The sequence below is a fragment of the Atractosteus spatula genome, chromosome 28 (genome assembly GCF_055471065.1).
Source record: "Atractosteus spatula isolate fAtrSpa1 chromosome 28, fAtrSpa1.hap1, whole genome shotgun sequence".
Lineage (NCBI taxonomy): Eukaryota > Metazoa > Chordata > Actinopteri > Semionotiformes > Lepisosteidae > Atractosteus > Atractosteus spatula.
This window is the reverse complement of record NC_142733.1, coordinates 7,317,137-7,330,711: the sequence shown is the minus strand read 5'-3', so window position 1 is coordinate 7,330,711 and position 13,575 is coordinate 7,317,137. Positions and strand designations below refer to the sequence as shown.

At 43.2% G+C, this 13,575-nt stretch overlaps 2 protein-coding genes across 2 annotated transcripts in view; one reads left to right on the top strand and one right to left on the bottom strand.

The window, feature by feature from the left end:
• Positions 1–1,169: 1,169 nt before the first annotated feature.
• Positions 1,170–2,397, top strand: insl3 (insulin-like 3 (Leydig cell)). Its single transcript, XM_088907933.1, has 2 exons — positions 1,170–1,353; positions 2,087–2,397. Exons 1-2 carry the CDS (start codon positions 1,170–1,172, stop codon positions 2,395–2,397), a joined length of 495 nt encoding a protein of 164 aa, XP_088764059.1.
• A 1,040-nt stretch (positions 2,398–3,437) lies between these two features.
• jak3 (Janus kinase 3 (a protein tyrosine kinase, leukocyte)) overlaps positions 3,438–13,575 on the bottom strand; it is a 29,025-nt gene continuing 18,887 nt past the window's right edge. The window contains exons 18-24 of the mRNA XM_088907497.1: positions 13,378–13,517; positions 11,366–11,555; positions 8,050–8,174; positions 7,393–7,565; positions 6,722–6,839; positions 6,217–6,330; positions 3,438–4,962 (exon numbers count right to left, since the gene is read on the bottom strand). Coding sequence (XP_088763623.1) covers positions 4,843–4,962; positions 6,217–6,330; positions 6,722–6,839; positions 7,393–7,565; positions 8,050–8,174; positions 11,366–11,555; positions 13,378–13,517 — 980 coding nt within the window. The 3' untranslated portion in view covers positions 3,438–4,842. The remainder of the gene's footprint in view (positions 4,963–6,216; positions 6,331–6,721; positions 6,840–7,392; positions 7,566–8,049; positions 8,175–11,365; positions 11,556–13,377; positions 13,518–13,575) is intronic.

Below are 13,575 nucleotides of genomic sequence, written 5' to 3'. Positions count from 1 at the left end.
CATTATTACTAGTAAAGTGTTGCTGAGTTTAGTGGACTTTAAGTGTGCAATAAGGCAGCATGTGGGTGCAGTGGTGAGCATTGCTGCCTCAACGCCCTGGTGCCCTGACTTCAGTTCCAGACCTGGGGTGCTGTCTGTGTGGAGTTTGCATGTTTTCCCTGGGTTCACTTGGGTTTCCTCCGGGTGCTCCAGTTTTAACCTACCAGTCTAATGGCGTACTGGTAGGTTAATTGTTTTCTGGTCAAACTTGCCCTGGTGTGAGTGTGAGTGTAGCTGTGTGTCTGCCCTGTGATGGATGTACATCCTGTTCAGGGTGTGTTCTTCCTTGCACCTGTTGCTTGCTGTGATAAGGCTCTGGTTGCCCCCGAACTGGAAGAAATGATTAGAAAGTGGATGGATGGACTTTCTGGTCATGCTGGTACCATTAACTGTCATACAGGATATTAATGTTTCTTTGTAATGCAAAGCTTGACTTCCTCTTCTAAATCCTTCACTTTTCCATGCTTGTTTCTGGGATTACTCTCATGAAACAGGCCTGTTGCTCTCATCATTCCTCTTACAAACAAATGTGCTTTGCTTGAATTATCACAGCCAACTGCTGGCTCTGAGCTACACAAACCACACTGTAAGAAAACTTCCAAATCCCTGGCCACTATGCACAGTCCAAACTCAAAGCTTGATCCCCCATGTTAAAGAACCCCGAGTGATTTGTACAAACCTAAGGAAATATATGGCCAGAACAATCTAGATCCTTTGATGCCCAAAAAAGGTCCCTTAACTACCCATACATACATTTCAGAATATTAAGCCCAGCAATGGGATGTGAACTAGCCTTCATAAATGGATGCATAAAAGCAAGAAATTGCTTAATAATCACAAGGCAATAGCTCACTGGTTGACAAGACCTTATCTGAAAAAACCCCAGCCTTGAGGGACACAGTACCACGCTGTGATCCTGGGATCGGAACATGCTTTTCTCAGGCCAAGGCTAAGTGGGTCCCCATTGGAATTTCGTGACAGGCCTGCGGTGTCTGTCGTCAATGTCTGGCTACATACCCTGGGCTATATAAACCCTGGAAACAGCCCTTTTCGACATTCCTCAAACGGTTACCCCCGAGAAGGTCCTGTTCTCCGTTTGCCTGGATCTCAGTTCCTCTGGAAGCTACAGAATGCCCCGGTGGTTCCCCTCTTTCCTCTTCCTGCTTGTAGTTTGGCACAGTGGGGCTCGGGCCCAGGACAACCGGGTGAAGCTGTGTGGTCGGGAGTTCATCCGAATGGTGGTGACGTCATGTGGAAGCTCCCGGCTGAAGCGCTCTACTCCAGAATCTGACCAACCCCGAGTTGATCCATACTGTAAGTCAACTGTTTTCATGACTAGAAGATTTGTTTCAAATAGCCATGTAATTCAGAGAGGAGTTCACTGATGTCTAGTCTTTGGTACAGTATAAGTTAGCCTCTCCAGTAGAGGTGAAAAACATAGAATACATCCAGTATAGATAGATCCAGAATAGATCCAGGAGTCAATGAGGACTAGCAGAAAATTGTGCCCATTGAGGAAAAAGAAGACTAGGTTGGTCATCTGGTTTGAAGACCTTAAGCTGTCTAAAACTCTTCTTAAATGTTCTGGATAAACGAGTCGCTTCAGAATGCTGTGAGTTTACTTGGTATACCCCAAACCGGGTTATTACCTGGCTCTGTTTGCCTTATCATAGAATGGCTTGAATTTTATCTTCTTTTCTGTTCCCGGTCCATGCTTTGAGTCTAAACTAGCCCTTTACTGTAAGTGTTTTAACTACCTGAAAATGAAGCAAGGTCCACTGTTTGAGTTTTCACTATGTGCTTTTAATATTTTTGCCGAGGATTATGAACTGCCTATTATATTTAAAATTTGCTATGCTTTAAAGAAGGAATGATAAGGATTTTAATTAGAATGTAAAGTGCCTTCTGAATGTCCGTGCCCCCTCAGCACTACTCACAATAATGAATGCTTTGCTTGTATTGATTCTAAGTGTTCACATCCCTGGGACCCTGAATGATTTTTATGGGTTAACAATTGAACGTATATACGTTGTCCGTGTGTTTTCAGGGAAGCTCCTGGAACGGCTCACCAGTGATGAACTCAATGACTGGGAGAATCCAGGAACCAGCCTGACGACCGTGACATGGAGCCCTCCGGCAGGCGACCTTGCGGGAGAGCCTGGCCCCCTCCCTCCCCAGGAGCGCACCAGTTCAATGTCACGCGTTCCCAGAGAGTCCAGAGCCGAGGGGGATCCGAGCGTGCCAGCACAGACCTTCCTTCCCCTCACAGGGTCCTCCCGGTCCAGGCGGGAAGTGGGCCCGGCAGGGGTGTGCTGCAGGTCAGGCTGTACCATGAGCGAGCTGGTACAGTACTGCTGAGCAGCCTTTGAAACGCTTGGCAGGATCTACAGCCCTGATTGCAGATAAAGGCTCCTGCAATAGCACACATGCCTCTATAGAATCACCTGTTTTGTTTTATCTCGTGAACAATTGAATAGACTTAAGTAATTCCCGTGCAGAAACATGCTAGGCAAATGCTAGGCAAATGCTAAAAGTATGAAATAGTGACCTGTATATTATTTGAGCACAATTGTATCTTTCTTATTCAGAGCCAATAGATCCGATTCGAAGGGCAAACCTCCCAGTTCTTGGATAAAAGTGGTGTGAACACAAACCTTGTCAAATCATTTGATCAAGAATCTCATGTAAGACTGCCACATTGTTCCAGAAGGGAAACTACTGTTCAGAGTAATTAATCAGAGATGGCCAGACACAGAGTGCCTCTATAAGAAGGTTGCAGCTTCCTGTGTAGGCATGAAAAGGGTACTGGAATCATGTGTTATTTGCAATGATCAATTGTCTGTAATTTTCAGTCCTGCTGCTGACTGATGGCAGTCTGGCGTTGGTGGAAAGTATGAGCAGCTTTGAAGTTAGTTATTTTAAGATGGGGAGTCAGTAAAATCAAGCTTGAAAATGCTAGGTGCTGTTCCAATCTACGCACAGGGCACTTCTGATCGGTTAGGCATCTGAATGAAACTGGATTTAGTGGTTAGGAAGATTAACATTATGAATGATTCTTCATGATCAATGGGAATCCTTTACTGTTCAGGTCTGAGGCCTAGAAAGTAGCAAACTCAAAGGACAAAGTCCTCTTGTCCAGGCTGTGACTAGTACTTTTTTCTCTTCTTATTAGAGCGCAAACTAAGGTAGAATCATATCATGCTCGTTTGCACAATGATCAGATTAGATTACCGTGTGATTTGTTTTCCATTGGATAGATAAATGTAAGAGTAATCCAAAATGTGACCTTAAAAAATACATACTGTTCTTATTTGCATAAAAAAAGGAAATTAACTTGAGTCAGCTTGGATGTGGTGAATCTTAATGATATGACAGCAAAATTAAAAAATAAAAAAAACAATAATTATTGAAAAGCCTTTTTATTATAAAAATATGTATGCTCTATAATCTTTTCTCCTGGCCTAACAATCATTCTCCTGAGAATCCCTCATTCTTTTTAAAAGTTACACGTATTTCATTTAATAGAAGAGCACAGAATGATGAATGAGAATGCTAACCATTATGTTCCAGTTTGCCTTTTCAAATCACTCAACATGAACTGTTACACCTTTGCTTGGGATGTGCATTCTGTATCACATTCTTTGTCAGAGGTCTCTGCCATTGCTCAAAATCGTTCATGGTTGATTTCAGTGAAATGTTCTAATCATAAACATAAAAGAACAGGTATATCTGTTCAGTAGTTGTATCTGTTCAGTAGTAAATGAAGAATTGGTTTCTAACACTGTGTTTGCCACACAAATCCATTCTAGTAATCCTAGTAATCCCCATCTCTGAACTGGCTTCATCACTCTGCTCTCCTCCTCACTGAGTGCTGGTGTGTGGGGAGCGGACTGGTGCACTATGGCTGCTGTTGCATGTTGCGTCATTGAAGGTCTCTTAATTTTTCACACATCAAAAGAATTGTCAAACTCTCTCAAGATATAGTTACGATGTAAAGCACTAGGTTGACAGCATTGTGCCATACTTCTTTGATATGACCAAATTTTCAAAAGCACATGGCTAATTTTACCATACTTGTGTTGAGCCTATGTAAAATGAAAAGAAAACCTAACAGACGCTATAAAGAAAGGTGACTTCATATAAATTGTAAAAAAAAAACAACACACAAAATAACCATTTACATAAAAAATGCTTGACAGAATACTGCATAAAAACAAGTTTTTGTCTGAGATCTCTATAGCAATAGTTATCAGCCCTCTTCCTGGGAGACCCTGCGTCTTCTGTTTTCCATTCCATCTGAGCTGGTAATCACTGGTGCTAATTGCTGCCTTTAACTGATTGGTTTGCTTGTTTTGTTTCAGTCTTTGGTTTAAAAAATGCTCTACTTCAAGTGCATTGCTCAAACAACTGTAGAATACAAAACGTCAGGCAAGCTTTCCTCTACAGGTTTATTAAATCACTTCATCAGTGATCAATCTATGACGATCACACACAGGTGAGCATGACCAGGTGTGAAACAGTCCTCCCACTGAGGTGACCAATTGGTTACATTTTACACCTGAATCACTGATTATTTCAACTTTTCAGCAGCCACACTTGAATAAGGGACATTTTGAAACTCATAAATTGGGAGAAGGTGGAGACCAAACCCAATCTTTTCTCAACCTTTTAAAAGCTTTAAAGCAAATTTAAAAGTATACCTCAAACAGAAAATGGAAATCAATCAATTAGTCTGTGGCTAGGAACCCAGCTTGCACAAAAACCAGAAGACAAACTACAGGAAGCACTGCTCTGTGGGGTCACTCAGCCCTTGGAACCATCTCTGTCGTCCTGGAGGCTGGTTTCAATCTGTTCCCCCAGCTGTGAGAAGCTAGGCCTGTCCTCAGTGTGGTAGGCCCAACATTTCAGCATCATTCCATACACCTGCAGGGCAAAGTACATATTTATTTGCTAGAAATGTTCTAAGTGTTTTGGGATCTTCTCAGCTTTTATCTGTCAAGCTCTTCTGATAACTATCATCTAGCAGCAATACATATTTTTTTTTTTACAATTGCTTTCTGATTTTGTTTAGGGTGTTTTATTGCATTTACTTGTAGAAAAATTCCCCTGAGTATTTTGTATTGGTGTTTTTTTTAAATCGGAGAATTAAAAAATATTTGTAAGTGCAAATACATTTGATATGTCTGAAAAGAAGATTCTCCCAGGACTGGGTATGTACATAGCTTTTTTTTTTTTTTAGAATGTCCACTTTTCAACTGGTGTTGATGGGACAGATGAAACTCCTCTGTTACGTTAAATACATTAAGATGGCAAAATTGTAAAAAATACTGTAGTGACTAAACATTTCAAAAGCGGGGGAAAAGGCGACTGCTGTATATCGTACAACAATGATGTGAATTTTGACAAGTACAAAGAGATTAACACAGGAAGTAGAGGCTAATGCCATAGTTCTCGCTTGGTGAGTCTGAGCTGCAAAAATGTCTATAAATGGATGTAAATGAGGGTCTGCATGTATATGATGATTCTATGTTGTTATCAGAGCAATGAATGCACACAGTAAAAGAGCAAACTGAATGCTAGGAAGTGTGGAATTTAAAGGGAAATCATGCTCAGGAATTACAGTGCTTTGATAACACCTATTTTAGATCTGTTTTTTGTTATCATACTTCTAAAAGACCATAATAGTCTTGCAATACGTTCAAAGAAGAATGAAGAGTCTTACAGGTTGTAGGAACTAAATATCTTTAGCGTATTTATTTTATAAACAATGAGACTGAGAATAGAAATATGTAAAATCCTTAGGATTGTTTCTGGAGATAACCCAGGGGAATATTTTAGATTCAGGTGTGAAAGAAGGAGATGGCTGGAGACCAAAAATGGGATCCATTTTGGACAGACAACGGGAAACCCTTACAGGATCCGAGTGCCAGGGAGAGAATTCTGTGAAGAAGAGGTTGGCTGAAATTTTAAATGTTAGTTGCTGCTAAACTACCAAATGAGATAGGTGGGCCCTCAGTCTGGTATACTTGCTTATTGTCACGCATGTGGAGAGTTCTATGTGTTACAAAGCATTTCATTACAGGTTTTGAAATACCTCACAGCTATTTGGATGTTAGAAACTCCAGCCACTAGGACTACAGCTGATTGTGGAGGGGTGGGGGTGGGGTGTTGGCTCACCTTTGGAGGACAGTGTGAGGGAGCTGGCAGCCTCCAGTTGTTCTTGAGGAGATCGACGAGGTGCATTGAGATGGAGGGGCCCTGCAGATCATGGCCAATCTGCTGCAGACACACCTGCAATCCAATTTTAGAAAAACACCTTTCGTTAATGCCTGTCTTTCTGTACATCCTGTACAGCACACCTGGGTCAGCACTCAAGCTGATTGCTACAGTTTTAAAGGCAATAAACACTTTATGACTGAACCCTTTACATTCTATAAATATAACATTATACAACTATGGAACAAGGTGTGTTCCGTGATGAAATGTGTTCTGGAAACATGGAAAGCCTGCAGTATAATACATCTGAAAAGGAAGTAATAAGAACCACTGTGGCTTTTAAGATCCTAAACCTAGAGATCATTGTGAGCTAAATATGTATTGTTGGTTTATGAAAGAACTTAAAATGATTTGCTGAAATGTCAAAATGAAAACATTCTCATCGCTCCTTCCTCGGTCCTCTCACCTTCTTTGGGTTTTGATTGTGCTCGCAGTAGGAGAAGAGCTCGTACAGAACGATCCCGAAACTCCACACGTCTGACTTGTGAGAGAACAGGGATTCGGTGATCGACTCCGGGGCGTACCTGTGTCAGGGTTATCACCGGGTTAGAGTTGCAAGGCTCAGAGACTTCCTGGACTATTTTTCCGATGGGTTTCCGATTTCTGATATGCGTTTGGTAGCGTATCTCAAAGAGATTTTCTCTGACAAGATCCAGCGATTATAATTATTCTCTGTAGGAGGGACTCCCTACTCCAGTCCTGGCGTCCAGAATCTAGTAGAAATTCTACATCCATTTAGACAGTCAACAGTTTGTAGCTGAGGACAAAAGGTTTAATAGAATCTAAATGTCCTAACCGCTTGAGTTTAACTCTTCTTCCAGTTGTGGAGATCTTTAAATATTGACTCATTGTGAGAAATATTACATTTAATTTCAGTGTTCAATATAAAAATGTTAAGACTTTGTTTCTAAAATGAAGGCATTCCTGAAACTTATCTCGGTCACGTTTTGTTTAAAGGCGCTCTGAGTCGCACTGCAGTATTCAACACAGCAGTATTCTGTGAATCTGAAGTCCCTCGACCCCTTACTCATTCCCAGGGAGAAGCTCTTGCTACAGTATATAGGCCGTCCTGCCTACCAGAAGATGGGGCTCTCTCCTGGATGCGTCACACGGTAGTAGTCCTTGTTCAGAGGAATGAACTTGGTGAGCCCAAAGTCTGCGATTTTCACCAGCGTGTCACTCGCCACCAGAATGTTCCTTGCGGCCAGATCACGGTGGACGTATCGCATGCTTTGCAGGTACTCCATTCCCTGGAAACACAAGAGGCAACACATACACACCCCAAATGGCACAGGCAGTTTGAACTGGAGCAGCCCCTCCTGGATCTAAGGCATGGCGTAAGCATGACTGAAGTACGAGATCCTATTCTGTTTAAAGAGTAGTACTAACGTCGTGCATTGAGACCACTCTGGTGAGTCAGCTGGTTGCTTTACGATCGTGCTTGATTTCAGCAACAGCTGTGCCTTTTTCCCCCATAAATGTCCCAGAATTACTGTTGTAATTGTGGATTGTGTGGATTCACTTCTTTCTTCAAACAAAGCATAAAGGACTGTGCACAAAGGCAACACCTGTCCTGTGTGTCTCTCCGGGTGGGCTGTGTGCTCTCTACCCAAACGCTTGCAGGACTAGTGTCTTCGGAGGCAGGAGCGTGTGAGCAGACGGGCTCGGCTGCCCAGGGGCTGGGGGGGGTGAAATGGGAGAGTGACCCCTGCGGACAGCGCAGTGCTTGATTACCTTGCAGATCTGGGATGCGAAGAGGAGCAGCCTCTTGCTGTTGACGTGCTGGCGGTTCTTCTCCAGGTATCCAATCAGGCTGCCGTGAGGGAGGTACTCCATCACCAGGCTCATGCTGAGCCGACCTGTCGGGAAAACGGCAGGCAGCCTGGGTTAAAGCTGAAAACTGCCACATGATTCCCACTTAAATATCCCTCCAGTTTAAGGGTGCTCACTGTACCAGTTAAGGGAGAACACTTTCATCCCGCATTCTGAAGCTAGTACTTGAGCTCACAACTCTCCCAACACAATAGCTCGTTATTAAAATGCAATAGTGTCTTTTTGCTTAGTTAGGAAGGGGCATTTCCCAATTGACGTTTCAGTGAAATTTAAACCAAAAAAAGCTGTGGTAGCAATGTCAGTAAAGCTGCAATTTTATTTAGCTTACTTGGCTGTAGGAGGTTTTCACACCTCTGAGTTCTGTGTGCAGATCCCTGGCCTGTATTCTTTAGGGGTTTAACTCATTACCACAAATATTTCAGCCTAAATTTCAAAGCAAATTTACATGCTAAGTGGATACATAACATACAAAATCAATCAGGGAACACGGTCACAGTTTCCTCAGATTCTTCTTTACTATGACTGTAAATCAGCTTGCGTAATTCCTTTTTATTTCCTCTTTTCCATTCTTTGAGAGAGAGATGTAAGATGTAATCACTTTTTGTGAAGCAATTCTGGAGGCTCACAGAGGGCTCTTACAGCATAGGATACAACTGGAAGATTAACAAAATGTTTGTTTTACTTGTGCAATTTGTGCTACTGGTGAGGTGACCTGATGCTGCCTCACACAGCTCTCCCTCACAAACCTGCACTCCCTGTTTGGTCAGGTGTGTGAGCTAGGCGAGTCAGAGGTGTTTCATGATGCTGTGTTGCAACACACAGGCATGAAATATGGCCTGCAGTGAGCACCTGTCAGGGAAAGTTACATGCTGAGTGGCCAAAACCATCCTAGTTAACAGCCAGAACAGATAATATTTAACTTTTAACACTTCCAATTTAGGCATATTGTTTGCTGCAGCCCTGTCCTAAAGAAACTGGAGTGCTTCCTTATGTCTTGGGTAACAGTTGTTCATTATTAACCATGTCAGCCCTCAGTTAAATTTGCTTATAATTTATATGAGAAACAATAAAATGGAGAAAGGTACAAGTTGAGAAATGCATGGAAAAATACACAATTCCTGATTAGGGAAGCTGGAGGGCTTTTGTGCAAGCTGAAAGGCGACAATCAAAAACAAGAAAAGGTTTATTCCTTGCTGCAAAGAGAAGACAAGTTTCTCTGTGGAGGCTTCTTCTTGTGTTTTTCTTCTCTTTTCAGAAGGAATAAACCTTTTCTTGTTCCTTTGCAGCCTTCGCATGCTGATGCAGCTCCCTACTTGACATAATCAAAAAGCCTGTCGTATATTAAAGCAAAATATTAGAAGGATCGTATTGTAGGTCCAATTTTTTTTTCTTTAAACATTGTTCTCTTACATCACTTTACATTACTGGAAATGGGCTGTAGGTGCTGTCAATGGTGAAGAAATATGCAGTGTTTGCAAAAGGTGTAGTGACTTTATGCAATACCACAATGTTAGGGGAGAGTAAGGGACTGTGGGACACAAAAGTTCCTGGTTTCCAAATTGTTGTTGTTAGAAACCAGAAACTTTACAAGAGTGTTCTTGTGAGATGGTGCATAAGGTAAAGTCATCAGCTCTTGGGTACATGCCAACAGGAACCAGGTCTTCAGATAATAGTTAAATGCTCCCATTTTCTGTTTCATTGTGCTTATTGTGTTTGGGTGTGGGGGGCATACTGACACTGTACATGAGGCAAGGCACAGTGAGACCGTCTTTTCGAAATGCTTTCATATACAGTATGAACATTTATTTTGCCTTTTAAACAGTCCTGGTTTATAGATTCTACACTTTATTATTTAGCAGAGGTTCCCATCTGCTTACCTTCTGTGAACAGAGTGGGGAATAACCCAATAATAACAACCTTTGCTATAGATGGTGCATTTAAAGGTAGTTTCTCAAAGCGCTTTTTGGTTGGTTTTAAAAACAAAGAAAGAGAAGTGGTTAGATATTAGAGAATGGAGCAGATGCAGACATCGGTGAAGTAAAAGCCCTTCTGAAGAAGAAGGTCTTGAGTCTGGGCTTGAAAATGCTCAAGGAAGATAACTCTGATATCCATGGGGATAGATTTCCAGGGCTTTGGGGTGCTACAAGAGAAGGCCCGTCACCCAAAGAGTGCTAATACTTCCTGTCCCTTATATAGCTCTTTTCTGGACACTCCATCCAACAGTACTTTACAGGTAATGGGGACTCCACTCCACCACCACTAGTGTGTAGCCTCCACCTGGATGATACAAAGACAGCCATAGTGCTAGAGAACAGAGTGATGAAGCTGGTTCAGAGATGGGGATTCTTAGGAGGCCATGATTGGTAAAGGCCAGGGGGAAATTTGGCCAGGACACTGGGGCAACACCTGTACTCTTCTTGAGAGACGACACCCTGGGATTTTTAATGTCTGTGGAGAGTCAGGACCTCAGTTTTACAGTTTACCTCAGTTTATCTCATCCGAAGGATGGTGCCTTTTTACAGTATAGTGTCCCTGTCACTATACTGGGGCATTAGGACCCACATAGGGTGAGCTCCCCCGACTGGCCTCACTGCTCACTGCTCACTGCCCACTGCTCTTCCAGTAGCAAACTTAGTTTTTCCCAGGAGGTCTCCCATCGAGGAACTGACCAGGCTCACACCTGCTGAGCTCCAGTGGGCTGCCAGCTGGGAGTTGCAGGGTGATATGGCTGCTGGCAAATGAGCTTGAGAGACGGACAGGAGACCAGCCTTACGTGAGCGAAGGCTGCAGGGTGGGGAGTAGGAACATAAATCAGATAGGTACTGAGGTGCCCAGCCATGTGGCAGGAGCCTTATAGGAAAGCGTGAGTATTTTGAGGTCACTAGAAACCTGATATGAAGCCAGTGCAAGGACTCCAAGACCAGCATAATGCAATCTTTTGCATGCGACCTGATTAGATTCTGCCTGCTGCATTCTGAACACATTGGAGTTTGAATAGCCTATTCTTAAGATGAATTGGGAATGGCAAATCTGAAGTCTGGTATTACGTGTGTTATATGAGAAGAGGAACTGTAATATAAGCACAAGCAGATTCAATACGAATGTGTTGCACTTTGATTTGTAACGAGGGTGAGCTAAATATCCATTTCATGGGATTAGAGACGAAGAGGGGTTTTAGTGCAGCTCGGTGCCTTGGCTAGGCAGAGAGAGCTCTTACCCGTGCTGTAGCAGATGCCCTTATACTTCACAATGTAGTCGCAGTGCAGGGAGCTGATGGTCTGGATCTCTCTCTCGAAGGCGGCCAGGCTGCCCTGCTTATTCTGCTGAAGCCTCTTCACTGCTATCAGCTCCCCGGTGTTGTCACCCAGTGGGTCATAGCGACACAGCTCCACGCTGCCAAAATTCCCCTGCAAAATCACACGGCGCATTGTCAACCATTACTCCTTATGCTTTAATGCCCGGGTCTCCAGTGACTGTTACTGAGATGGTTCGAGTGACCGCTGGTCTTGAGAGTCTTAATGAAGAAAGTAGTTCAGGTGGGTAGCTGCGTCAGCATGCGTAGGCTGCAAAGGAACAAGTAATAGGTTTATTCCATGCTGAAAAAAAGAAGAAAGAGAACACAACGTTTCGGCCATGGAGCCTTCCTGAAGAAGGCTCCACGGCCGAAACGTTGTGTTCTCTTTCTTCTTTTTTTCAGCATGGAATAAACCTATTACTTGTTAATGAAGAAAGAGCTGTTAGCCTCTTTCTTTCTAGTTTGTTGTTTATATACCGAACATTATTAAGTGTGCCTTTCTCTAATTCAGAGAAGGAACCACTTTGTTGGAGCCCAGTATTATCAGTTTCGAACACATTAAGGTGTGTCAGTTTCATCGCAGTGTACAGGCCGGCTCCACCAGACTCTGTAACAGCTTCTTCCCACAGGCTATCAGGCTCCTCAACACTCTGGAATCTACTTGCACCCAACCCAGTCCCAGAAAAAGGGTTTAAATCCCCCAGTGCGTTGTGTATTTGCCTTTTAGTTTGCACTGTCTGCACTTTGCACTATGTGTATCCTGTCTACAATGTCTCTGTCAGTGTCCTGTCTGTATTTGAACGATATTTCATTCCACTGTATACTTGTATATGTCTGGAATGACAAGTAAGCGTGAACTTGAGCTTTAAATTAATATTTAAAGCAATATGTTTATTTTTGTGTAGCCAGCTTTAATGTGTGCGTCAATGTACAGTAGTTTGTTTGTAATGCTAGCGTTAAGGACAAATGCAATGGTTGTGGTGTACTGTGGTTAGTGGTGGGGGCCTTATCAGGAGCTACTGCGGAAATAGCCATTTTCAGGCTGATAAAGCAATTAAACCATATATGGACTTGGACAGTTCTGTAATAAATACCGGACTCTGAGTGATCTGATGGCTCACATACTCTGTTGCGGAAGTCAAACCATTGTTTTTATTTCACTCTCTCAAATATACCATGAAAGTGCTTATCAAGATATTATTACTGCATGCATATGTTGAATAGGAAGAATAGTCCTGCAAGTAGGTGAGTAGCTCCCTCTGGTGGCTGACTAAATAATTACAGCATTCTTAAATAATTTAAGATGAGATCCCTTTATTGGCCATATACGATTTCTTGTATTGGGAATTTCTTTTCGCATACCCCAACTTGCTCTCCATGAGACACACAGACAGGGAGAGAAGCTTGGGGGTCAGAGTGCAGGGTCCGCCATTTATACGGCGCCTCTGGAGTTGCTGGGGTTAAGGGCCTTGCTCAGGGGCCCAACAGAGCAGGATTCCTCTGCCAGCTGTGGGATATGAACCCGCAACCTTCCAGCCACAGGCACAGATCCTTAGCGTCACACTCGCTTGTGATTGCTAATCCGTTACTGGCTTTACTGCAGTTTCAAACGGCTTGCTTGAAAACCGAGCAGAATTACAACTAAAAATGCCCTGACAGTGTCCGGTGTATTGTTTTGACTTCGCAATTATTCTTCAAATCAATGCAGAGAAATCAAGCCAATTCATTCTCTCCTTTTCACAGGGCCTTAGTTACGAATGGCATGAAAATGAGACCGGGCTAGCCAATGATCTACTTCAATAAAGTGGCAAACTGGACACTCAAAAGGGGCAAGAGAAGAAACAAGTGGTAAAAAGCTCATGATGGCCCGAGCTGAGCCTGACGCACAGCTGTGAGCAGAAGCCGGGAGAGCTGGTCGAGCGAGTGGACTTCACCTTCCCCAGGGGAGAGATGTAGCGCAGGTGGCGTTCCTCATACAGCGAAGGGTCCTGATGGTAGGGAGCGCTCAGACTCCTCCAGTACCCGTCTTTCTCTGGCAGCGTGCTGGCCCGGGGGTCACACAGCAGCTCGTAATCTGAAAATGAGCAGAGCAAAGCGCTACTTCGTGTTCGAGGGTGAAGGAGAGAAAGGGG